The following is a 27,365-nucleotide window of genomic DNA, read 5'->3' on the forward strand; positions in this document are numbered from 1 at the left end:
ACCTGGTGGTGTGACAGGGGAGTACAGCACAGGACACAGTCCTCAATTAATTCCAAAATCTATACATCCTATCTTTGTCAGCACAGTGGCACTGGGCAAAATTTCCACATTATCCAAAATGTCTTGATTTTTTTTCCTGACTAATGAAGAATTCTGTGTATGCAGGGTAGTATAGATAAATATGTAAGTAGAGACCAAAAATGTGTTTTATCCTAGCCTTCCTCTAAGGACCTCTCCCTTCTTAACAGCCACATTTAGTAGCTTAAAGTGTGTGCGTGTGTGTGTGTGTGTGTGTGTGTGTGTGTGTGTGTGTGTGTGTGTGGTGGTGGTGGTGGTGGTGGTGGTGGTGAGGGGGTTACCTGATCCAACGTAACCCATCGATGAACTGCTGAGTGGGGATTTCAGCCTGGATCTCCAACACACCAACCAGTAAACCAAAGTGCCTCTGAAGCTTTCCCCTAAACATGGGAGCTTTTCTTTGACAGATACATTTCGTCTTCCAAAACCTAGTGCCTAAAAACTTGGGAGTCTCGGAGGGATCCTTCAGGAACATGAGCTGGATGCAAATTCTATTTTTTTTTTACCATGTTCAAGATTCTTCTAAAGTTGATTCATCGTTCCAGTGGCAGTCTACTAGTCTTCTGTGGTGGTTTGGGGAAAGATATCCGTTGGGATGGGAGTGGTCTGAATCTGAATCAATGATGCCCCAGTAATGCGGATTTAAATGCCCCATCAGCCACTAGTTGTTTAGGCAAGGCACTGCTGTTCCCCTCGCCCTATCACCAGCAACCCAGGACCTCCTGCACAAGAAATATGAGCTCAGCCACCAGCCCCACGTTCAATCTACTGCTTTAGTATATGTTTTACCACTGAGCTACATCCGTTCTCTTCTTTTTGTCATTTGGAGGGGAGCGCCACTGACGAGGTACGTAGACCCAGCAACATGAGCGCCAGCCAGCGTCACGCTCGATCATGGATACGAGGCCTGCAAATGCAGCAATAACATGGGGAAGGAACACACAGGGCACAGGGGCACGGACAGCAAGCCGCCGTGATTCCTTTATGCTGAAGGGCCCAAGAGGTCTCATCTGCCTACCTGAGACAGACAGAGACTGGGAAGCCACACAAACAGCCTTGAGTCGGATGAGTCATCCTTAGTGGTTCTCTGAATGTCACATAGCTGCAGAAACCACAGAGCAAGGGAAAGCAAGCAATTTAACATCTGAAGCCGCCTTCTACCAAGTTAGACCGTCGGTCCATTACAGTCTACTCTGCTTGGCAGGAGCTCTCTGAGGGATTGGGTAAAAAATGGTTTTCTTCCATACCTGCTACGCTAGCTGGGCTTTCTGCATGCAAAACAGGAGACTCCAAAGTTGAGTAATGGCCCTCTGCATATTCCACTTGAATTATTTCATTTACATCTCTCCTTTACTTCTGATTCCCCATCAGAAGATGAGGACACTATGATGACAGATCCAATGGAGGACAAAACCAGGACCAACCGCGAGGTGCCTGGGCCCTCTGAACCCTCCAGGAGCCATCAGGGGACTTGGGACCAGCTGAGGCTGCCACACCCTATCAGAAGCCCAGGACTCTCTGTAGCAGGAACTGGGACTGCTGAGGGACCCACTTGGAGGGCAATCTCGTCTTGCTGGGGATCCCATGGTTGCCTCCAGGACCTGCAGAGGAGACAGGGAAGCCGGCGGAAGCCCAGCTCAGATGGTGGAGGGCTCAACTAGCTGCCCAAGACCTCTCTGCCGACTGCCAGGCATCTGGAGACCTGGATCACCGTAAGGCTGCACAGAATGCTGGACAAGGTCCAGCTGTGAGTGCCTGCAGACTCCGGGCCACCGCGACAGCAGCAGGAGGCACTCACTCCTACACAGAGGCTCCGTAGAGGCGGGCTGTGGGTCTCCAGTCTAAATACTGACCAGAGCTAGGCCTGCTGACCTCCTGTGCCTTCAGAACATACTCTGGAAACCTGTTTAATGGATTCTGACAAGGGTCCCCACGTGCAAACAGACCAATTTTTAAATGGGGGTGATAACATCTATGGCAGCACTGTATCTGACTCGAAGGAATAACCCAGCTCTAGAGGGAAAGAGAACAGAAAGCCCCCCTCTGCTTGAAGGCCTCTTGTGAAGGGCGGCTCAGCAATGCCCCCAGGCTACTGGCTCGCTGTCCAGCCATTCTTGTCCTCTTGTCACCTAAACCCAAGAGGCACAATCTTACCTCTGGAGAAATACAGAAGACATTCATGCCCTCTTCCATGAGGTAGCCCTTCAGGGAGAAGAAGAGGAAGGGGCTGAAGTCTTGAGTCAGCAACAAACAGAATGGGAGAGGAGGGGAAGCAAACATGGCAATTTCACAATGTTGTAAGCTGCTCAGAGGAAAAAGCAGGCTATAAATATAACTAAGATAATATCAATGAGGGACAATTTGGGTTGATTCCTGGAACTAGTTTTTGCACTTAAAAGTATAAACTGATAATGAGTATATAGCAGCTGCCCAAAAGGATGTCAGACTCACAGTTTATAAACAGTTTCCTCTCTAATTTAGCAAGTCGTGGTTCAGAGCACAATCAATGCCACCTCCTCCTACTGTTCCGCTACTAAATCCGTGAGACTGAAATAATAGGAGCAATATACAGAAGAGAATTCATTGTGTCCAGTGTAAAGGGAGGCTGTACAAGAGCTTCATGCTTACCAGCTACTAAAGCCATGTCCACAGTTTGTCTGGTCAATGTAGATTGGAAGGGATAAGGCCAGGGAACTGTGAACCTATCAATCTCCCTTCCGGTTGTGAATTCCCACCCTGTGTCTCTCTCCACCGATTGCATTTCAGCAGTAGGAGCATTCTGTCTACTTCACCAAGGTCAACTGTGGACTCCTACCTTCCATTTTATGTAGTCACTACACATTTCCTGCAATACATTTTTCAAGCTAACCTCCCCCACCCTTCAGTCCTTTCCCCAAATGCAGGCAATTTTTAAATCAGGAATAAACCAATTGGCAGTTCCCGTTGCCCAGAAACCACCCCGCTCAACCCAGCTATCAATCCAGAGGAACTGGGGAAGAGATGAGGTAATGAGTTACTGCCTACATTTTTACAGCGGCCCTGCAGAAAAAAATAGTTACTAATTATGGACCAAACATAATGCACTCAGTGGGCATGTTGAACAGGCATATGGAGCACTGAATGAGAAGCTAGCAAGATGCACCATTGACCAGAGGACAGAGAGTTCGTATGAATCTGCCATATACCCAAGGAAGTCCTTGGTCTAGCTAAATCAAGATGGTCTCCTCCAGTGATCCCCAGCGTGTCTCCCACCAAGGTGTTTAGTTCCTTAGGTCTTACAGAAAAAATCCAAAAGTTCTTCCAGGGAAGAGAAAACTACCCAGGAGCTTTGGGTCACTCCCAACCAGCTGTATAACTAGCAAAGGACGCCAGTCCTCCTGGGCGCGTACATCACACAGCCACACCCCCTTGGCTCATAGACACAGACTTTCTTATGTCTCTGGGCTGCACAGGAGCAGACCCTCCCCTTCCACTAGAAATCAAACAGCGTTTCTTCCTCAAAGAAAAGAGACAATTCCAGCTTTCCTCCAGCTCCTCAGCACAAGGGGACAAAGAGCAGCCTGGGAGGCATCGCTTGTATGTCTGCATCCACTCTGTTGTAAGCTGTGGCTTGGCACTTCCCACTATTTTGCAACCAGCCCTCACCCCACGGTAGCCATTAGGTGGTGCCTCTCACTACTGTTCCCCAGAATTCCCCAAATGCCCATAGTCTCAAAAAGGTTGGGGGCTCCTGCTCTATTCTAACTGGCAGCAGCAACAGGGTCTTAATCAGAAAAAATATCTTTCCCAACACCTGCTACAACTTGAGGTCATTCTACTGGAGGTGCCAGGGGTGGAATTTGGGAATTCTGGCAAGCTAAGCATTGGGATGTGATTGGGAGACCTGGGCACTGCCGGCAAGTGGCAGTCCGTGTGCAGTGGCAACGTCCCGTTTGGGAAATGATGCAGTGAGCCACTTGGAGGACAAACTCAACAAGTCAATAAGTGCCTTTGGATTTCTTTTAATGAAAAGAGGGTGCAAAGTTTTTGATAAAAGTTTAAATGCTACTTAAATCAGTTGGTAGTCTGAGGCTGCCTGTATTACAGCGACAGCCATCATGTGCAAACAGCAGTTCTCAACGTACAATTATCAGTGACTGTTTACCTGTTTAGTTACCTGTCAGTCTTTGAAAGCAAATTTAAAAAGAAAAGGAAGAATAGCTTCCAAATGAGCAAGCCCCTGAAAATTAACAACTTGCATTCTTTTTTAAAAGGGCAAAAAGAAGGGGGAGCTATAATATTGTGAAATAAGGGGTGTCAGTTATACATTTCCTATGGAGAAGATGAGATACTCCACCTCACTCTTTGTGCCCAGAATAAGCTAGATGGCAGAGTGCCAGTTCAACTTGGCACCATCTTCTACTGCTCTAGGTAGGACGGCAATCAGCATTTAGGGCTAACAAAAAAAGCCCCTTTCACTAACTGCAAACTCCCCCTGGATTCCCACCCCACGCCGACCACAACTCTCCAGGACCCAAGAGCGTCTCTGATATTTGTCCCAATGCCTGCTTGCCACCAAGTTCATGCAGAAGTGAGTAATGTTGCTTTTGTTAAAGTCTTCATTACCTTTGCAGGGGGGGGGGGAATTTCCCTAACTTAGGAAGGTTTGTTAGAGCCAGTTTTAAGGGGTTCCAATTTAGACCTGGCCAATATTACTAGCTTGCTGTTTTTAGAAGTTTAACCAAAAAATTATTCCAGTATTAGGCAATAAAAATCTGGAAAAATAAGCATGGGGGAGAGGGAGAGAGGCACACCAAGAATATTTCCACCAAGAGACAGCAAGACAGTTCAGCGGTTAGCACACAAGTTTATTAGTGTTTATTCAGCAAAGTGGTACAGCATCAGTATATAAGACTGACATAAACAGAGATATGGGTTACAAAATACTGTAGAAGTTTCCTATAATTATTGCAAGCAACTAAGCAACAGAGTATATATTGGTCTGTACTTTTAAAGACCCTGTGATTTAAGAAGTGCACTTGGGCACTGCCAGAGCAGATGCAAAGAAAGGTAGAACAAATCAAAGAGCACCAAGGCTCAAGCCCCTGGACTTTCTCCATCCAACATGCGTGTTACAAACAACAGGAAAATTACATTTCATTCCAAAAAAGGGCAGCCACTCAATGTTGATTAAACGTGCACTATCATCTACTTTCAAGGCATCAACTTCTGCAAGTGCTGTAAACTCAAAGTCAAAAGAAAAAAACTGAAATATAAAGCAAAAAAATTATGATTTAAAAAAAAATACATGCAAGATGGAATTATGGAGAAACAGGAGATAATTTGGACGTGCCTCTTTGGTCCAGGTAAGCAGTGGAACCAATGTCCTTAGAAAGTAGTTGACCTAGCAGCTGAATGCCCGACACCATTGCCTCAACTTTTCCACGCAGCACGCTCCCCTGACTAGCTAGCCATGACATGAACAGGTATCTTGCTACAGAGCTGCTATTTCCGTGCAACCCCTTCATTTTTGCCTTAGACCTCACTTGCTCCCATCTCAACTCCTATCATACTCAATTGGGAATATATTTGCCACCTGATGTTTAAGAAATACCGAATTCAAGAGTTCAAGCATGCAAGCTTTCCCCATAAAATCTTTTCTTCTTGGGAGGCACCAAGCCAGTTTTTCTCCTTAGTAGCAGATAGCCTTAGCAAAGCATAACCCCGTCCCACTTTAGAAGATTTCAACTGCCATTAACACCATCACTGCCTCCCTTGGCTTGGAAGCATGAACACTCCTCCTAACCACGGCACGGCCTGCAGAAGATCCCAGCTGAGCGTGCTGAACTCACACCGGGGAACACGTGCCAGGGCCACCAACCCATTCACTTCACTCTAAGGCCGCATGAGCACAGCCTACATGCCTAGCAGTGCACTGGAACTAAATGGCAGCAGCAGTTTCTCAGTCCTGACTCTCTCCTATGGAGTGTACTAGCGCTGAACCAGGCAGACCCCATTTAGGTGCCTGAGGATGATTTGCATATAGGGCACACTCAGAGGCAAGGAGTTGGACTAAAATCCTCCAATTTTATGGTTAGATGTTAATGCAGAGGGGACTGGCTCATGGCACCTCACTGGGACACCAAAGCTAACCAAGAGCAGCTGCTATTCTGAATGCTTGGAACAAGTTGGCTCCACGAGGCAGCCAGCTTCCAAACTAATGAGGCTGAGGGGCAGGTCATAGCAACGCTCCCGTTTCCTTAAACAAAACAGAAGCCTGAAAGGCCTCGTTGTTCCAATAAATGTTGCAGGAGGGGGACTCGTGTCAGAAGAGCCCAGAAGCAAAGCCATTCTGGATGTGAGCCATTTTATGCAGGGACCACACCAGGTCTCGAGCTTAAACTGGGCTAGCAGGGGTCAGCCCTGCTGCGATCACAGGGGACTTCTAAGGGCTTCAATTAGTAGCCCGCCAGGACTGACCAACAGCCATACTGGGGTGGGGGGGGCAGTGTTAAATGACATGCCTAGGTTGTTGGCATTTCCTTGTGGAAGGCAGCCTCATGATGCTTCACACACACTCGACTCTCGTTCCATTCGTCGCAATGCAGCCTTCCTCAGCACAGAACCGGGGTGTGATAAGACACTTCTGCTGCACAGTGGAAGACTGGCCTGCTAATGGCCAAGGAGGTAATCAAGGGATGTTTCAGAAGGACAGTAGCAACGAGGGAACAGCTGAACCTTGCCAGCTGCCTTCAACACTGCTATCTACGGGAGCCTCCAATTACTAGCACAGGTCTTGGAAAGGCCCGAGAAATGAATGTAGTCAAGAGATGCCCAGTGCCAATAGTAGGGGTTCTGGGTATCCCAACTCCTTGGCAGGTGCTTGATACACCTGCCAAGTACCCTCAAAAGCTACAGTGCAACCAAAGCTAGAGGAAGAGAGGGAATAATGTCAGCTGAGAAGCATGCTAAAATCAAGGGCAGTTCTGGAAGCCCAATCCATTGAGAACCAGCAGATTTTGCCTCAGCCTGAAATTCAAACTGAGATTTCGTTTGCTCTTCTCTTACAACTAAAGCAGCAACTCCCCTCCCCCATGGAAGCCACGAGGTTTAAGGAGAAGTACTGGAAGCACGTCGGCATTTGATTTGCCCAGACCTTGGCAATATGCTCTCACCAATGTATTCCTTGTCCAACAAGAACCCCTCCATGCCTCTGCATGTGGCTAGACATAAGCTGTGAGGAGGGCCAATGTGCAGGAAGGATGGCATGCACAGTAGGCCCCATCTTAGCACGGGCAGCTGAGTGAGGCAGCATCTGCCTTCTGCCACTCTTCCAATCTTGCCTCTCTGAGAGCAAGAGGCTGCGCTTTCTCCATTTGAGCTGTTTTAGGTCTAGGGTTTCTCCGTTTCTGCATGCTCGCCTGTCTTCTACAGCACACATATCCTTTTTTTTAAGAAGTGCGTAAGGCAGTGAGAAGCCAATTTAGCTATGCTTTAAAGAAGGAGAGAGATGTGCCTTGCAGTGCAAAGGAAACCTTGAATTTATGACTGTACACATTTTGAGGGAGTGCGGCTTTGCGCAGAGGGGCTGATTTGTATCCAAGAGAGGGCAGCAACTGAAATTGCAAGTGACAAGCTGAACCTACAGACAGATGAGGAGGAGTTCAAAGAGACCGCTCTCTCCTACTCTGGCTGCAGCCTTGTCAGATGATTATTTCATTAGTGATTCTGACATGTCTGATGTCGTTCTTCATACTTTCTGCAATGTTTCCTTTCCTTCTGTCAGTCGACAAGAGAAGAAGAATTTATATCTGAACAGCACACCACAGGCTCAAAGGTAGACTCAACACACATTAAAAACTTCCATGAAAGCAGAATCCTGTCTGCTAGCTACAACCTTGATACGAGCAGCGCAACAAGATCAAGGTGATCATGTGCCCATTAACAGCTGATGTGTGACAACTTCCCTTCTGAAGACTCCTTTGATAATGCTTGGTTTTTACACACAGTCAAATGCAGATTTTGGAATAATTGTTCAAATGCATTTACAAGGAAGAAATAAAACACCTGTTCCAAAACCGGGGGGGGGGGGGGAGGCAGCATTAAATCAAGTTCCTTCTTTGGAGAGGCTATCAGAGCAGCAGGAACAAAGGAGGAGGGCAGATGAAGGGTGAGGGAAGGCTGAAGTCAGTCTGGCCGAAAACCCAAATGAAAGCATGCATGGGATTGAAGTGGGCAACCAACTCAATTTTAACTCAACTTAAAAAAAGCAAAAAGTGATTAAATTAAAAGTGAAATCATGAAGGTAATTTCAAAAGAGAAAAACTCATCGTCATTTTTAAAAGTGCAGTTTCAGCTCCCGTCAGGCACCTTTGTGGTTACACTCAAGGAAGGTGTAACAAGCACTGCAGAGCAGAGAGAGGGAGGAGGAAGAGGAGGAAGATGGTGGCAGCTGCCCAGCCAACTGCAGATCTACCCTCTCGTTTCTTCAGCCCCATAAAGTCCAGGTAAAGAAGAGCTCTGTAAAATGCGGAAGGATTGTGTGTTTTGTAAAGAAGTGTAATGGCAGGAAGGAAAGCACACTGGTCTTGTGTCAGTAGCAGCCCCAGATTTTAGGCTTCTAGGAGGAAAAAAAGAAAGAAAGAGGGGAGACGACAGGAGAGAGGGATGGGGGTAGAGAGGGGCATAAAAGCATTAAGTCATTAGTAAACATGAACATTAATGCACAACAAGCAAAATATTCTATTAAGAGCAGCCAGCAGGCCAGAGACAAGGGGAAGTGCACTTTCACAAGAGAGACTCATGCTGTCGTGTGTGGAAGGAAGGCAGCCAGTCAACTGTACTAAGCATGCAGAAATTAGCTGGGAATTCGTGTCCATTAGCAACAGAGCGCCATCAGGCCAAGAAGTTCAGGAGGCCCCTAAATACATGCTGCTGAAAGCCAATGCCTCTACAGAAAATTCTTGTAGGGTTTAACAATGCCGAGCTTAGCTTCGAAAGCCCTGACTGCTCAGGAGTCTCGCTGCTGTCAAGAGGAAATCAGGATGAAGCCACTCTTTGCAGGGACATGTGCAGCTAACAGGACTGGGTCAGAACGGCAAGAGCCACATCTTCCACAATCGGGCAAAATACGGAGGCGGAGCCGACCAGGAATTTCTCTTGCACAAGCCGGACTACAAGGAAAGGATGACAAATCTCTTAAAGAGATGTCATTGTCTCCCATCGCTCCTGGTGGACGGTGTTCCAAGCCCAAGCCCCTCAGTGAGTGAAGTTCTCCATTTCTAATGGTCGGCCAGCCTCAATAATCTAATGTTAATCTCATAACCTAGTGCTGTCCTGGAGATCTACAAGATGCGCAAACAGTAACCTTGGTTGCTCCCAGTCGGATGGAACTCTCCAGAAGCCATTTCCTGAACACCAAGAAAGGAGGCAGCTACACCAGTGGCACACACACACACTTCAAACAAACCAAGCAGCAGCGGCCTCACAGTTCCTGCACTTACAAGGTATAGTGTTTTAGCAGGTCTTCATTCTGCACTCCTGTGTAGAAGACCTGCAGACCCACGGGCCTCAAAGAAGAGCCCAGGGTATCTTTAGACCCAGCATGTGCAAGGTGAACAGGCAAACTCATGTTTGTTCTGACAAGCAGCACCTCTCCCTGGGTTCTCAAGCAAAGGCCCTGCCCTAGAAACCAACTGGGACCTTCTGCATACATCACAAGTGTTCTGGCGCTGGCCTATGCAGCCTCCTTCCCTTTTGCAGTTGTGAGCTTCTCCTTTCTCAGGCCAGGTCTCGAGGTTGCTTTGAGTTGAGCCTAAACCCCTTCGCCATAAGGATGCTGTGTCCCCTTCTCATGGTACTAGTACTCATCTTGGTTTGCTCTGGGATGCAACCAGGAAACAGTGATCTAGTTGTCCCAGTGCCACAGTAGCCCTTTACAGGCATCCATAGGACTACACCAACAATATCAGCCCCATTTCAACAGCCCACTAATGGTAGCTATAGAACCCTGACCTACGGAGATGCATTTAGCCAGAGCTGCGATTGTATAAAACGGCATTGTAACCACCTGTTTCCTTAGAAACTCCTAAATATTTTGATGTGTATAAAGCTGTACCATTCTAAAAAAAACTGGCAGCCAGGACTAAGACACCAGCAAGGCCACAGGAAAGGCAGCAGCCTCCTTCCACGCAACAGGCACAGAATAAGAGAACAATTAACGTCCAGCCTGGTCTCTACCCCTCACCCTCTCAAAAAGGAGAATGAAGCAAAGGAGCCATAAAAATGTCTAGGGGATAGACTGAGGTGTGTGAGAGATGCTCTCTCTCTAAGGGCAGGAAAGGTATCCACAGTCTCCCAACAAAGGGAGAGTCAAAGGAAACCCTTTGGGCTGCGCAAGGAGGGCGAAATGCTGAAATGTGTACCCCCAGCCCCACAATCAAACAAAGCTGACTGACTGTTGTAAAAAATTAGACCTTCGAACCTTGCTTTTATACTATGCCAATTTAGCTTAGCATCATACATTTGATTCCAACCCATGTCACAGAGTGTGGCTCAACACATTTGCAAAATGAAGCTAGGAACAGACAGGGGGGATTTCTCTTCAAAGCTGAAGGAAGTCCTAGGTTTGTAGAAAAATCCAAAATTTTAAACACCCACACCCACACCCACACCCACATTTATCAGGGGATTAGAACTCCCCCAAAGAATGAAACAATGCCGCTCGCTTTAAGAAAAGAAGGCCCTGTGGGCTGTCAGTTAACCGTTCTGGAAGTTGCTAGGTAACCACAACACTATTGCTGAACCATCCAAACCTTGGTTTCTATAAAGCCAATCCATTGGGGAGGGGGGGGGGACTTGGAGGCCAAAGCATTCCTGGAAAGGGTTCCTTCCCCCTCTCATAATCTCTGATGGAGGAGGACTTGCCAGCAGCTGCCTCAGGCCCAATTTTTCCTGGGAGAAAGTTGCCATGGAGGAGGGGAACGAAGGAAAGCTAAAGACAGTGGAGTAGATAAAGGTAGGTTGGCTGGTGGGTAGGAAGGAGAAGGAAATAGGAAAAGGGGAGAGGCTATGGGTGCTGGCAGGGAAGTGAAGACAAAATAGTGGGGGAGGGAGATACAGGGAAAAATGAGACCTTTCCCCCAGCAAGTCCTTGCAGGCCCCTCACTTGTTCCTTTCTAAAGAAGAGTTCTATGCAGCCTGAAAGTCTTGCCACACAACTCATGTATGTATGTAGATCTAATGAGGCTACTGCAATTGCTACCTCTCTTCGGGGCTGACCCAGTAACTGAGTATCATGAACTTGTCTGAACAAGGCTGCTTATGTATTTGGGAAAGGGGAAGAAAGCCAGGAAGCAAGGAGGAAGCCGGCAACTTAACTTTCCACAAGACCTCAGATATCTCATTTGAGCATTCCAGGATCAAGGAAGGCAGAAGACTCAAGATCCACTGGAAGCAAAAGGCTTCCTAGAGAGCTGAAGTGCTCAGAAAGGCCTCTCACTAGTTTCAGCTTCTGGCAATGGGACAAGAGAAAACCACTTTGCAGAGGAAACTTCTGTCAGGACAGGGGGAGAGCCACGTATCCAATAAAGTGCCGCTTGAATGTCATAATCCTCTTGCTGACAGCCTCATTCTGAAGTCTGTGGGCAACAGCTAATTGGACGACACATTTGCTTCCAATAAGCATGCATGCACGCACACGCACAAATGGCAGTATGGGATCACATGGTGGGGAAACACCTCCCAAGACGAAAAAGAGAGGTGTGCATGTGTGTACACCCACATACAGTAATGGGGCTATTGAAAGCTTACCCTTCCTGCTGCCTTCTATTGCATGATCGCCGTTCTCTACCACTGCTGCAGGTCCAGTAGCTGAAGTACCTAGAAAACAGACATGGTCTTACCAAGATGTGGGAAACTGCCTATCTCATCTCAACTCTTTGCCAATACCATCTTTTCTCAGAATACAAACTGGAAAGCCACATCTAAGGGACTCTATAGAAACATAATAACAATAGTAAATTGGAAATATAAATACACTCTATTTTTAAATTATTGTCTGTGATTTAAAGTGACTAAGTGCTTACAATAACAATAAATACAACAATTTACAATGCACAGAAAATACAATACACAATATTCACTAGCAAATGCGAGGATATAGTGTAACATTTAAAAGGCAATAGGCCAAAATACAAACTTCCTGTCAATATCCCATCTTCTAAAAAAGTTCTTTTATTAGTAGGTGTGGAGATGCCGGAGTAGACCAAAAGGAATCCCCGGTCACTGGTGGTAAGAGCACAAGACGTTATTCTCAAACAGTAATGGAATAAATCCATTACTGGGATTGAGTGGAGAAAATTAGATGGAAGACCCCAAGGAACCGAAGACCCAACAAGGTACCAGTTATCAAAAAATACTTGTTTCCAAAATATTGCTTCCTCGGGGGTCCACAGACTTTGCCACCATGCATCAAGGCTGACGCGTGGTTATTTTCTAGTGGCAGCCTGGCGCACCCTCGCTTTGGCCGTGCGCCAAAGGCCAAAGAGAGGGTGCGCCAAGGACCCTTCTCCCGCAAGGGTCCACAGATCCTGGCCCTGGTAGTCAGGCCATTGTGGTTCGGCTTCCTCACTTTGTGCTCCACAGGAGCAATGTGCTTACTGTCTTAGCAGCAGAGTTTATAAAAGAGGAGGAAGAGTATGGGTGTTTCGTCATCTGGAACAATCCCAACCCTCCAGTTGTTCACACCGATGTTGCATCCAGCATTTTGAGAGGCACTCACTGCTGTCAGCTTTTCTGTGGTTAAGTATGCTGAAGGTGTTCCCTGCTGGCAGGACTGACAAAGGAAATTCCAAAAAGAAATGCAAAAAGTTGCTACATACTCCTAGGATAGGCATCCTTTTGGAAATGGCCCCCAGGTAGTCTAGCATAGCAGTTAGGGCCTCAAAGGGCTGCCCCTTTGGATACTAGCAGACACTTTGGCATTGTAGTTCCTGACGTTTCGCCTGCAGCTGTGACTGGCATCTTCAGAGGTGTAGCACGAAAGACAGAAATCTCTCCGTGTCAAACCAGTAGCACCTTTAAGTCCAGTAGCACCTTTAAGACTAACCAACTTTATTGTAATATAAGCTTTCGAGAGCCACAGCTCTCTTCGTCAGATGCGCCAGCAGCATTTGCAATACATACAGAGCACAGCCTTGCAAGTCCCAGGCACCACCAAGCTGCTCATCCAGGAATGTCAAACAGTTGACTACAGGTGGCAGAATGAGCTCAGAGCGTGGAAGCCGTGGGCTACCTGTCAGAAATCGATCCACAGGCTATCTGTGAAGGCTATCCAAAGATTTGATGTAGCTACTCAAAGAGGAGAGGCAGCTTCCTTCTGTAACCAGTGAAGTGTTATAGTTAGACCCAGGTTCAAATCCCCACACTGCCACAAAGGTCACCTTGGGCCAGGCAGACAGTCATACTGCCCCACCTCACAGAGCTGTTGTGAGAATAAACTGGGGAACAAAAAGGAGAACCTGGGCCCCCTTTGGGAGATGGCAGGCTGCAGACATACTAAAGACATACAGATTTCTGCATATCAGCATCTGGGAACAAGAAATAAGTACAAAGACATCTCTATAAATAAAAACAGCTTATCTATCATCGAGTCATCAAAAGATCCTGTTTTTAAAAAAGAAAAAAGCAGCATTTGCTACACAGACAAGAGAGTAACAAAAACCAGACCAAGGAACTCTGCTCAGCTCCATCTCCCACAGACAGAGGCCTTTCCTTTTCTCAGCCTCAGGACAGCAAAGAGCCGTGAAATTCCCCCAATCACAAATGCTTCCGCTCTTAAACCAGATGCTCCAAGTAAGTGGCAATTGGCCAAGACATTAACCGCAGTCCTTGCCAGATGTGCCCCAGCAAAGCAGCTCATGATCCTTTCCACCTGCAGCTCTCCAACACCGAAGGAAGTTGGCCTATCCTTCTTACCAAGAACGTGGCATAAGCGTTCCCTAAAAACGCTCTTGTTTTCCATTTAGCTTCCTTCCTTCTTCTCTTGCTCTCTCTCTCTTCCTCCTGATCTACCCCTTTAAAATGATTCAAATAAGTTTTTAAAAAGATGTCCAAACTCACTAAGCCTTGTCCAAATGATTTGATAACACATCTTGACTAATGACTCAAATGATTGATTTTATGTAAACAGTAAGCAGCGGGTGCAAAAAAAAAGACCATCCAACTTCTAAGTAAGAAAGGAGGCAAGAAGGCAAGAAAGTAGGCAAGCCGTGATACAAGAATCAGCATCCAAGTCACTGGGATCTTCCAGCCCCCCAGAGGGGGAAAAAATACTTTCTAGCCATCTGCCTCTTGAGTCAACCTTGAGCCGGCTACCTGAACCCGGCTTCTGCCAGGATCGAACTCAGGTCATGAGCAGAGCTTGGGTTGCAGTACTGCAGCTTACCACTCTGCACCAGGGGGCTCTTTTTTTAGTCCGTAGTAGCAAAATAGTAGAGTCCAGTACCACCTTTAAGACTAACCAACTTTATTGTAGCATCTGACGAAGAGAGCTGTGGTTCTCAAAAACTCATGCTACAATAACGCTGGTTAGTCTTAAAGGTGCTACTGGACTTTTTACTATTTTGCAACTACAGACTAACACAGCTAACCCCTCTGGAACCTGAGCTGCGAACTCCCTCATCTCTTCTCTTCAGTTGTCTGCTGGAATCAAGCAGGGAGAAGGCGGCGTCCTATTCCTCACATGAGCAATGGCCTTGTCGCAGCGACGACGGCTCGAGAGGGAAGAGGAACACCATGAATGAGTTGTGAGGAATCATGTCCAGGGGAATGAGACCACTGCATACGGTTTAGTGTGTGCAAAAGGTGCACATTACCAGTGGAATGCAATAAAGGGGACCACACCCTCCCTGTTAGGGAAACAATGCATTACACACTAGAAAGCAACCGATCGTTTTAAGAACCATTTCTCTCAAGCAAAATGTGCTGCTCTTTCAGTTAAATGGGAAAGACGAATACAGAGTGTGGAACTGCCAGGTTCTGACAGTACTGCCAGCAGCTTCCGCCATTAAATCTAACAGCTGAGCCCCCAAAGGGAAAGCAACAACTGTATGCGCTTCATGTCACACAGTGCAGGTTCAAGCTCTTGATTCCAAAGGCACGTGCTGCAAGAACAGACCAGGGTCTCTCTTCAGACCTGAACTAGCCCCCCCTCCAGGAAACGTCATCCTGGAGGTGTTTTGCAATCTTCTGGGCATGGAGCGGGGCTCACAGTCGGGGGGGGGGGCGGGGTAAGTTGTGAATTTCCTGCATTGTGCAGGAGGTTGGACTAGATGACCCTAGAGGTCCCTTCCAACCCTATGAATCTGTGATTCATGCAAAGGTACAGCAATTATATTCATATGCGCCAGCACAAACTGCGCTCGCAGGCTCTTTTCCAAACCCCACTCTGAAAGCACCACAAAAATAAACTGAGAGCATACGTGAACTATTTTTCACCTCAAGTACGAGGATGTTTCTCTTTACCAAACCACTTTAAAATGCTGGCTGAAAATGGATTCATATTTATATACAATTATCTGCACGGGGAGACGCAACTGAGACATTTAAAGCATTAACTTTCTTCCATTGTGATGGTTTGTTCTGTTGTGGGGTGTGGACGCAGCTTGCCTTGAACTTCTGCAATTTACTTTATCCAAGTCACAAGAGAATACGGCCAGCACCCCCTGGTGGGTATTTCAGAGTTTAATTATCCAGTCCAAGATGTCTATAAATTTGTAGTGGTAATGCTTTAGAAGCCAGACCCTAACAAAGTGAATTGGGAGAAAGGATCAATATGCCATTTAAGCAAAAGTACATCTGACTGGTAAGGCCGTGTAAGTCCAATCACGAGCGTGTAGGTGTATGAGAGAAACGGAGACATTTATTAAGGTTTAAGATTTCATCTCAGCAGATTCTCTCATGCTAAGATTTTATGAAATAAGTGGGATATAAATTGTAATGTAGAAAATGGCTGTGCTTCTTTGTTGTGGTTACTGGTATTTCTAGTTAAGATTAGACTGACCTATTTGGTTTAAAGACCTAGTGATTCAGGGGTAAAAGTTAAATGTTTAGTAAGACCATCTTTATAGATCGCTTATTTTACTAATTTTTGATGATCTATTTGTTTACTTATAGTCTCTGTCTCACTGAATATATTAGAGAATATGTAATTTTATATATTGTCGAAGGCTTTCACGGCCGGAGAACGATGGTTGTTGCGGATTTTCCGGGCCGTATAGCCATGGTCGTAGCATTGTAGTTCCAGACGTTTCGCCAGCAGCTGTGGCTGGCATCTTCAGAGGTGTAGCACCAAAAGACAGAGATCTCTCAGTGTCTCAGTGTTACAAAATATGTAATTTTGTTTGACCTGTGGTGATTGTAAATCACATGAAACTGGAACTGCATATATCACCTTATAAGTAATAAACATAATTTTAAAAGAGAGGAAGGCGGCAGCCACAATGCCACTGAAGAGCCACGGATCTGAATCTCTCCCATGAGCATCAATCCAAGGTCAAACACTGATATTAAAGCTGAGCAGGCAGCTGCTAGCAAGGAAGAAGGAAACAGCCGGCTTTGCCCCCCCCCAAACAATCCCTCAGCATTACATAAAAGAACCAGGAGAATAAGAGGATTAGCAAGAAATTGTCAAATTGCGACATTCAGCCACTTGATAAACTAACTTGTGCTAGTTGTCATTATCTTGCCGGGGGGGGGCAATAATTTGGGGGACAAAGGGGAAGTGTTGCCCCCAAACACTCCACTTCTTGACTCAATCCTGCTCCTCCAAACGCAACCCCTCTGGACTCGCACAATTCATAAAGGTCCTCTGATTGCTTGTTAAACTTGCCTAATCTGGTCAGCCCCCCCCGCCCCCCCCCAGCTGAGCACTGGCAAATCAGCAGGTTCCCCAGGGGAACTGGTTCCAGCTCCGGCTGGACGGTTTACAGGAAGACTAAAGACACAAGCACACAAATGCACAGAGTTGGTTTTCTTTTGGTTTGTTAAATATTCCTCTGAAATATGTAATGGAACAAATATTTAGATTTGGATTGTATTCTGGATATAAACTGAACAAAAGGACAACTAAGATAATACTAATGACAACCAGAACAGAACAAGAAGAGATAGGAAAAAATAACACATTGTGCTGTCACCAGACAACCAGTAAAATATTTGAGAATAAATGTAACAGGACAAAATGATAACTTATATAAAGGTAACTATCAGAAAGTTTGGATAATCATTACGAAAGATCTGCAAAGACGGGGGAAATTGATTATTTCATGGCTAGGAAGAATCTCTGTTAAAATGAATACATTACCAAAATTGAAGTTTCTGTTCCAAATGTTGCCAATCCATATAGATGAGGAAAAAAATTAAAAATAGAAGAAAAGGATAAATGATTTTATATGGAATGGAAACTAAGAATAGGATTTAAAATATTTACAAGATGAAAAAAGCCAAGGTGGATTAGTGGTACCAAATATTAAAATATTAAAGTGTACCATCAAGTGGCTGCACTAGCTTGAATATCAGAAATATTATAAATCCAAACGGGAAAAATATAAAACTGGAGATAATTGACACCAAAGAAGGAATTCATAATTATTTATGGATCAAGAAATCATTAAAAACTTCTACTTTTTACTAACAGAAACTTGGCCTGAAGGCTGACAGTATTGACTGGTGATCCCTCACAAAAGCCAAAAAGATCTCAGGGAGCATTCATTTCTTAAAGGTACAGGTGCTGCTTCTATTATTTGGAATATTAACCACCCCCATTGTAGGTTTGTTTGTTTGTTTAGTTTTCAGATTTTTCTGCTAACCTAAGACTTTTCTCAGATTTGTAAAAAAAAATGTGTTGTCTGTTCATGGATGCAGTCTCTGGATTGAGGCTACGCTGAGCATTAGCTACATTGATAATGCCAGGTATTTTCATAGATCCACCCAGTCATTAAGTCAGATGAATGACAGGTGCCTTCAAAAGACAGTTCAGAGACAATATAATCTACGCACCGGAAACATTTTCTTTATTCAAAAGCTGCTCTTATTTTGTCTTGTGAAGAGGAAAAGTTTATTACAAGGCAAGAGCAAAACACCTGAGGCGCTTATAACATTTTTGAACTATATGGTCACGAAGACCCCTCAAGTGCAGCCCTCTGCCCTATAGTGCCCCCCCTCACATTTAGCCCCTCTGCTGATCAGTCTATTCAGGAGTAGACTCTCCCCAAACCACTTCACCAACACTCTCCTCAGGCTCCCAAATGCATGCCAAGCCATGAGGGCAAGACCAAGACATCTCCAGGGTATAGCCAGCAACGCTTTAGGGGAAAGGCTTTCCACATTTCAAAGTATGACCATATGGACCAAAATCCGTCTTATGAACTTGGCCAGGAGTACGCCCCTCCATCCTGCACTGCAAGTCCATGACAACCAAAAGAAGCTGTTGGAGAGCCCTCCAAAAAGCCAGATGAGGCGTGAAGAGTCTCCGTGCCAAGGCCCGTCCTCGTACCCAAGAGCTGTCCTTTGTAGGCGTAGTGTACACATACAGAGGCACACACACACACGCCTCCGTGGAGTCCATGAAGCTCTTTCCATTGGGTACACAAACAACAAAACACACAGAGAAAACCCAAGCCCATCCCAAGCAGCGCTGCCTGTTTTATAGCTCAGCCACAAGTTAGTAGTAGTAGTAGTAGTAGTAGTAGTAGTAGTAGTAGTAGTAGTAGTAGTAGTAACAACAACAACAACAACAACAACAACAACATCATTTGATTTATATATCACCCTTCAGGACAACTTAATGCCCACTCAGAGCAGTTTACAAAGTGTGTTATTATTATCCTCACAACAATAATCATCCTGTGAGGTGGGTGAGGCTGAGAGAGCTCTGAGAGAGCTGTGACTGACAGCTGGCTTCAAGCAGAGAGGTGGGGAATCAAACCTGGCTCTCCTGCCGCTCTTAACTACTATACCAAACTGGCTAGTAAGTAAACCCTAGATCAATTTATGGTGTGACAATTCATTTCATTCAAGAACATTTCTCTCTAACATGCATTCCCTTGACCTACAGGAAATGTACACATGTGACTAGGAAGAGAACTAGCCAAGAAATGCTCCCTCCGGTAGTCAAGAGACAGCATAGCGCTGATTTCCATGAACTGCTGCTCCTGGGGGAACAAGGGACCCTAAGGAATGACATAAGGAGGGGATTGGAGGAAGCTGCAGGTTTAGCCTGGATCCAACTCCTTATATTTTATTATTAACACCCATGAACACAGTTCCCACCTTGGTCAGGTTAATGCAACACAGGCTGCCGCTTGGAGTTATGTTCACTGAATTTTATGCTTTTCTTTTAAATGGGATTTTATTGTGATATATGATATGTGATGTTATTTGCTCTGAGCCCGCTTGAGAAGACAGCTGACTATAAATTTAATAATAAATAAGAAAGAGATAGTGTAGCAGTTATATAGCAGCTGAGTGATGAACCAGGATTGCCCCAGGTTCAAGCTTCACCTGATCCAACCTTACAGGGTTGTTGTAATGCTAACCAACCATTTTGATTATTGTTATTATTAGCAGCCAAGCCTGCTGAAACCAGGACTAAACCCCAATAGACATGTAGTAACATATTCAAATGTTTGGCCTCTGAACAACTGATTCGGCTTGCACTATCTTTATTGACTTTGCAATGACTCTCGTCCTTGGGTTCTACTCTGCACCCCAGATGCGCCTGAAGCTATAAAACGTGCAGTTTTGAAAACAGAAGTTGGACGTGAGAGCAATTACATCCTAACTGTCAACACAAGCCAAGAGACAGTGTGACCAAGTTCTCAAAAAGATCGAAGCAAGAGATTTCATAGGGAGCCTGTAAGACTTGGCTTCCCTTGACAGCCCCCTCCCTTAGCTTACCACCACAACCCATTTTGGAAGCTAATATTAGGCACTTCTCCCCACAGGCTAGTTATTTTGTGCCTTTCTGGGTAAGACAAGGTTAGACTCACCAGAAGAGAAAGTTATACATCCTGACACAAGATGTAAGTTTACTTTTAAATTAAGGTTATATAAACACAGATTCTCCAGAGCACAGCCTGGAGTGTTATTACATAAGAGTGATGGGGAAACTGCTCCAAACGACAGGGGCAGAGGATGGGAGGGGTGGGGGTGGGGTGGGATTTAGCTGCACAACACTTGAGTTACAAAGGCGGAGAGGGAATAGCGTTAAAAATCAAGACACTTCTGTGGAGTGAAGAAAACAACAACTAAGGTGTGTGTTGAGGCAAAGCATGCCGGGAAGCAGCACAACAGCATGTGGATCAAAGCCACGGGAGCGAAAGTCGACTTGGGCAAAGGCATTTGGAACTAACTGAAGGGGATGAGATCAGAAAGCAGGGCAGCCAGACAGGGAACAGCAACAGCAGTCTAGACAAAGGCCGCGAGATGAATGCTCGGAGCATTCCAGCACTCAGAGAAAGAAACCTCTGCTCGGAAGGCACCATTTGGATATGGGGGGAAGAAGGGAGGGGTCTGCGAGGTCAGGCTTCTTGCTGCTGAGAAAGGGGAGGCATCAGCGACTCCAATACTGCATCAAAAAGAGGGGGCAAGGGCAGCTCTGTGGGATGGAAACATTGGGCTGGTTTCTTACAAACCCTTCAAAGGGGAGAGCTGGCGTCACACACATCATATGGTCAGACTGATTATGATGGGTCTGTCACCATACATGCTATCACCTGGGTCTGGAAACAACAACAACAACAACAACAACATTCAATTTATATACCGCCCTTCAGGACAACTTAACGCCCACTCAGAGCGGTTTACAAAGTATGTTATTCTTACCCACACAGCAATCACCCTGTGAGGTGTGTGGGGCTGAGAAAGCTCTGAGACAGCTGTGAGTGACCCAAGGTCACCCAGCTGGCTTCAAGTGGAGGAGTGGGGAATCAAACCCTGTTCTCCAGATTAGAGTCCCGCGCTCTTAACCACTACACCAAACTGGCTCCCCTAAGCAGCCTTTACTATTCAATTCTCTGACCCTCAAGACAACCAGGTCGTTCAAATGTTCAACCAGAAAAAAATAAATTCCATGTTCATCATCTGCCGCAACCGTTATCAGGATCGTCCTGAAAGGTCTGGGTGATGCAGGCAAATCAGAATGGCAGCCAACCCAGTTTTGAAACCGCTGGGTTTGGCAAATCTCAACAGGACTGCCTCTCTCCTCACCTTACCTCATTCTGCTTTGCAACATTCTGCCATTTCACACTCCCCAAGCCCACTGCAGACCGACCGGAACCACTGGCTACCTCTCAGCTCATCCATGTTTGCTCTCATGGCTCCATCACTCTCATGGACTGGGTTGGCTACTTACACTGGTGTAAGTGCTCCATTGTAGCACAATAGGAAAATAAAATAAATAAGAAACATACATTCTCTTAAGAGAAGTCATCTGCATCCACATCCATATCTACTGACTCAGCAGCTTTAGGGTTCAGGGCATAGCAGTAGATTACAGGAACAATCACAGGCAGCAAGAGAAACGAGCAAGGGACACGTGAAGCCTTTCCCACTGGATGCTACAGCAGAACTGTGGTGACTTTGTGCCCAGCCTTTTCAGCACCATGCCAAATGGAACCATCCAGCCAAGGAGCTTTCAATGCTAGCAGGGGAGTGACGGCAGCCTGTGTGGCCCAAGCTTCTGCTCATTTATACTCTGCAACGCCAATGTTCTGAGACGCCCAAGGCCCCAGCCCCTTGTCAGGAAACAAAACCTGCAGACCTCCTGACTTCTCAGGCCTTGCAAAGCCTGAGTTGCAGGAGAGATCCCATGCTTATTATTCAAGTCAGAAAATTAACATCAGGCGATGTACAATCTCACCCCGCCCTGTTGTGGGGACACTGTAGGCTTGTAACAGCAAACAGGAGGGTTCCAGCTCTGGGATTAGCCATAGGAGGATATATCTAGCTTAAAAAAAAAGAACCACTTCCAACAGGATTTATTTGATCTGATGACTGATTGCTTTTTCCCCAAATGCTTTGGGGTTTTTACAATTGCCTCATCGTTTTTAGCGCAGTGTATTTCACCAGTCAAGTATATGGCATGGCCTTTTGATTCATGTGATTTTTTTTCTTGCTTTCTCTCACTGTATTTTCTATGTTCAATAAAGATTAAAATCCAATTATTGCCTCCTCCTGTCTTCTCTCAAGATACTCTTTTACATTTTCATTCATGTAAAACAGACTTTAAAAGGCCCTTTACCCTGGGACTTGGGGGAGGGACACGTGTAAAGGCCAGAGGTGAGCTGCCAAACAGTTCATATCTGGGCTCGGACACTTACGTTCCACCGGAACACTGTCGACATGGGGCTTGGTTTTCGCCTCCTGGTTCCCAGCCTTCACATCGTCGTCGTCTAGAAGCGGAACATAGTCCGTTTTGCCAACTGTTTCTCCCACCACATCGTCAAATTTCTCAGCTTCTAGGGTGGCCATGAAATCCCGTTTCACTTCCTCCTCGATCTGCGGTGGAGGCTCTGTCAGGGCATCTGCAAGACTGAGACTGTGGTCCAAGTCAGCCATAGTTCAGCACCTTTGCAAGCTAAAGAAAAATATCAGGAAAGAAGGATTAAACTCACTACTATTAAATAGTTTTGTCTGGCACAGAAAAGTTTTTGGGGAGCTTAGGACATGTTGCCTTCAGCCTGTTCACCCCCACAAAGGGCTCTAGAATTGGAACAACAAATTGCTTTCACCGAAGAGAGAATCATGATTTAGTCACCAAGAGAAAGAAAGATTTAACTCAAGTCTCTTACTTGAGTTAAATCTTTTACGTCTCTTACCGACGTATCTGAGGGACCGTCTCTCACCATATGAGCCCCGGAGGACTCTCCGCTCTGGCGGAAAACATCTTTTAAGTGTCCCTGGCCCTAGGGAGGCCCGCCTGGCGTCGACCAGGGCCAGGGCCTTTTCAGTCCTGGCCCCGACCTGGTGGAATGCTCTGTCTTGCGAGACAAGGGCCCGGCAAGATTTGCTTGCATTTCGCCGGGCCGGTAAGACAGAGCTATTCCGCCAGGCATATGGCTAACGCCGGGCAGTGCCCGCCCCCCCCCCCGTGAAGGGGGGGTTAAACCATCACCCCTATGCAAACACAGAAGCATATATGAACCACTATGCAGCATGAATTGTTATATTTAATGTTTTTAAATGTTTTTTAAATGTATTATTTAATGTTTTTAAATGTTTTTAAAAATGTTTGTATTTGTTATCCGCCCTGAGCCTGCGAAAGCAGGGAGGGCGGAATATAAATATAATAAATTAAATTAAATTAAATTAAAATTTATAACTCAGATATTTCTTAAACAGACGAGGATGCACCTTATACTTAGTAGATATAAACGCCAATCTATAACTAAACAAGCCATCGTTCTATCCATAAGGGCGGGGCTTTTTTCAGCAGGAATGCGGTGGAACGGAGTTCCGGCACCTCTTGAAAATGGTCACATGGCCGGTGGCCCCGCCCACTGATCTCCAGACAGAGGGGAGTTTAGATTGCAATCTAAACTCCCCTCTGTCTGAAGATCAGGGGGCGGGGCCACCAGCCATGTGACCATTTTCACCAAGGGTGATTTAACCTTTTAAAAACTCCCCCCCCTGTTCCAGCTGACTCAAAGTGACATCATTGGTCCTGGGAGCGTGTGCGCACTTTGTGCGCACACATGTGATACCAGGGGCACCACCTCCCGCCAAGAGTTGCACCCTGTGCTGGCAACCCACTGAGTTCCATCACCTCTTTTCCCAGAAAAAAAAGCCCTGCATAAGGGTAATCCAAAACGAGCCCCTGCAGAGTGCATGTCCTATCCACTTGTATATCTGGGACGGAGGCAGGCAGGCAGGTAGTGAAATGCACACAAGCCACAAGGAGACCAAATGAGACCATTTACCTGCAGACCACATGCAGATGGCAGGCTGCTCAGCCTCACAGCCATAACTAGGAAATTGGGAAACATTAAATATACACCAGAACCAAACACCCAGATATTTCAGGAACCAAGGGTCAGTAGTTACTAAGCAAGCGAGTTGTCTCCCATGAGATAAGACACTTCAGTTGTTTACTCATTAGGGTAGGCAGTGTCATAAGCAGTCATATTCTGACTGAACATAAAATGGGAATACAAAGCCACCTGTAGATGAGCTCACAGGATTTCTCTGAGAGATCCAGGGTGGGAGCCTGAGGGCCAGTGCTTGGCTCCCAATGCCTAGAATGGCTTGCCAGTCCATGGTCCTTCACGTTACACACATGACGTAGAACATGATCTATGATTTAGAATACCTGATCACAAAAGGTTGTTTTTGTACTCGATCAGTTCTTTCAGTACATGACACAGACATGCTGTTACAGGTTGCTTTGATAGGCCCACAGGTACAGTTTTGAGAGATGATACATGCAGCTTGTTTTACTGATACTAAATTGAGATTTCATTTTAAAACAGGCCTGGTTAAAACACTGAAATTTAACATTATCTTCCTAAGCTGTTTGATTTAAAAAAAAATGGTTTGCACTGACCCTGCCAGAGATTACAAAGTTCTGCATTAACTGCAGGCATGCAACAGGGGATGGATTTCAGAAATTTGAAAACAGAAATCAGAATACAAAGCTGAAACAAAACATGAGCACTTTAACGTGACATATTAAATAATGCAGAAACTACCCAGTGTAACTATCTGCGCCTCATTAAAGCTTCCAAAGGGTCCAGTTCTGGGACTTATAGCCCAAATTCTGAATACCTCAGGGAACTTCAGATCAGGTCTTTTTTTTTTTTTTTTGAAAAATTTTTATTGGGTTAGAATCCATTATTTCCACATTTACATTCAATTTTCCCCAATTTTTTCATCTCTAACCCCCTCCCTTTCCCCCCCTTTTTGTTGACCTCCAACAGCTTTCCAACCCTTTGTCCCCTTTCCCTTACTTTTATTAGCTTCCTCTATCTAAAACAAATATATATTCTCCATTATTCTAAGCAGTACATCCTTAACTATTTTTAACATTATATGCCCAAACTGTAAGCCTTTGTTTCCATCTTAGATAAACAATTTATCCCAATTTTTCAATTTCAGGTATTTCTATATATCATAAACCATATAGATCATACGTTCGTTTATATCAAACAATTTGACTTATTCTCTATATATATTACTCATTCTATCTTTTTATAATAGTTCTATATATCTCTCCTCACGTAGTCAATCAATTTGACCCATCTATATCTTCAGACATTCAGTTTGGTACAAAACTTGTCAGAAAAAAAAGAAAATATTGTTAGTTAATCGCTCCTTATATTTAGTCCTTATAATTAATTATTTTCTCTATGTTCTGTTTGTTAACCTATATATATCTATATATATGTCAATCTATTAATCTGACTGCTTATTAATTCACATTTATCTCTTCTCCCCCCGGTAAAGTCTCCCCCCTCTACTTCAATACTTCAGTAGTTCTCAAACTGCCACAGTTTTCCTCCCACCTCCCATTTCTTCTCCAGGTATTGTTTCAGCTTCTCCCAGTCTGTGTTGAACTGCCCTGAGTCCAGATCTCTCAATTTTCTTGTCATCTTGTCCATTTCAGCCATATACAGCAATTTGTAAGTCCAATCTTCAATAGTTGGCACTTCTTGTACTTTCCATTTTTGCGCATACAAAAGTCTAGCTGCTGCTGTCATATAAAATATCAACGTCCTGTGTTGGGCTGGAATTCCCTCCATTCCCAAGTTCAGTAGCAGGAGTTCTGGGTTCTTATTAATTTGAAATTGTAAAATTTCACTCATTTCTCTTATTATTTCCCCCCAGTACTGCCTGGCTACCTCACACGACCACCACATATGATAGAGGGAGCCCTCATGCTTCTTACATTTCCAGCATTTATTAGAAGTATTCAAATTCCCTAGCGCAATCTTCTTTGGTGTCATGTACCAACGATAGATCATTTTATAAATGTTCTCTTTGATATTAATACATGTCGTTGTCTTCATTGTAGTTTTCCACAAGTATTCCCATGCCTCCATTGTTATTTCTTTATTAAAGTTTATAGCCCATTTCACCATTTGTGTTTTAACTATCTCATCCTCGGTATACCACTTCAACAGTACTTGGTATACCTTGGATATTCTTTTCTTATCTTCTTTAAGAAGGGTCTGCTCTAGTTCCGAATTCTCTATTCGTATACCTCCCTTTACAGAGTCCGAATTATATAAGTCTCTGATCTGTCTATACTGGAACCAATCGTAGTTAGGTGATAGTTCCTCTTGTGTCTTTATTCTAAGTTTGGATGCTTCAGTTTTAGTTATTTCTTTATACGTTAAACATTGTTGTTCATTATCAACAGCTCTCGGGTCTATCACCTCATATGGAACCACCCACAAAGGGGTTCCTTCTTGTAGATAAATTCTGTACTTCTTCCAGATTATGTATAAACTTCTCCGAACAAAGTGATGCAGGAACATTGAGTTGACCTTTACTTTGTCATGCCATAAATATGCATGCCATCCAAATATTTTTTTATATCCCTCTAGGGCTAATAGTTTCTTGTTCTTTAATGTCATCCATTCTTTCAACCAAACTAGGCAGATTGCATCATGATAAAGTCTCAGATTGGGCAGTTGCATTCCGCCTCTTTGCTTTGCATCTTGTAAAACTTTCACTTTCACTCGAGGCTTCTTGCCTGCCCAAACAAAATCTGATATTTTCCTCTGCCATTTTTCAAATTGTTTGGAGTCTCTGATGATTGGTATTGTCTGTAGCAAAAACATTACTCTTGGTAACACATTCATCTTAACTGCTGCAATCCTGCCCAACCATGACAAATTCAATCTATTCCATTTAATCAAGTCTCTCTCTATCTGAGTCCATAGTTTTTCATAATTGTTTTTGAATAGATCTATGTTCTTTGCAGTTAATTCGACTCCCAAATATTTCACTTTACTTGTTACTTCACAATCCGTTGTTTCCATTAACAATTGTTGTTTCTGCTTAGTCATATTTTTGCATAATATCTTTGACTTCTTTTTGTTAATGAAGAAACCTGCCAAGTCTCCAAACTCCTTGATCTTATCTATCACTCTTGGCATGTTCTCCAATGGGTCCTCTACAATTAACATTATGTCATCCGCAAATGCTCTGACCTTATATGAATAGTCCTTTATTTTTATTCCACGAATTTCATCATCTTGACGTATTTGTATCATCAGAATCTCCAATACTAAAATGAACAACAA

The 27,365-nt window shown here is 44.9% G+C and overlaps 1 protein-coding gene across 7 annotated transcripts in view; it reads right to left on the reverse strand.

Annotated features, from left to right (window-relative positions):
• MAP4 (microtubule associated protein 4) overlaps nucleotides 1-27,365 on the reverse strand; it is a 220,124-nt gene that overhangs the window by 107,107 nt on the left and 85,652 nt on the right. For all 7 annotated transcript variants that reach the window (XM_054991276.1, XM_054991275.1, XM_054991274.1 and 4 more), the window contains exons 3-4: nucleotides 22,440-22,696; nucleotides 11,869-11,937 (exon numbers count right to left, since the gene is read on the reverse strand). In XM_054991276.1, coding sequence (XP_054847251.1) covers nucleotides 11,869-11,937; nucleotides 22,440-22,677 — 307 coding nt within the window. In that variant the 5' untranslated portion in view covers nucleotides 22,678-22,696. The remainder of the gene's footprint in view (nucleotides 1-11,868; nucleotides 11,938-22,439; nucleotides 22,697-27,365) is intronic.

This window comes from Eublepharis macularius, chromosome 11 (genome assembly GCF_028583425.1).
Source record: "Eublepharis macularius isolate TG4126 chromosome 11, MPM_Emac_v1.0, whole genome shotgun sequence".
NCBI classification, from domain to species: domain Eukaryota; kingdom Metazoa; phylum Chordata; class Lepidosauria; order Squamata; family Eublepharidae; genus Eublepharis; species Eublepharis macularius.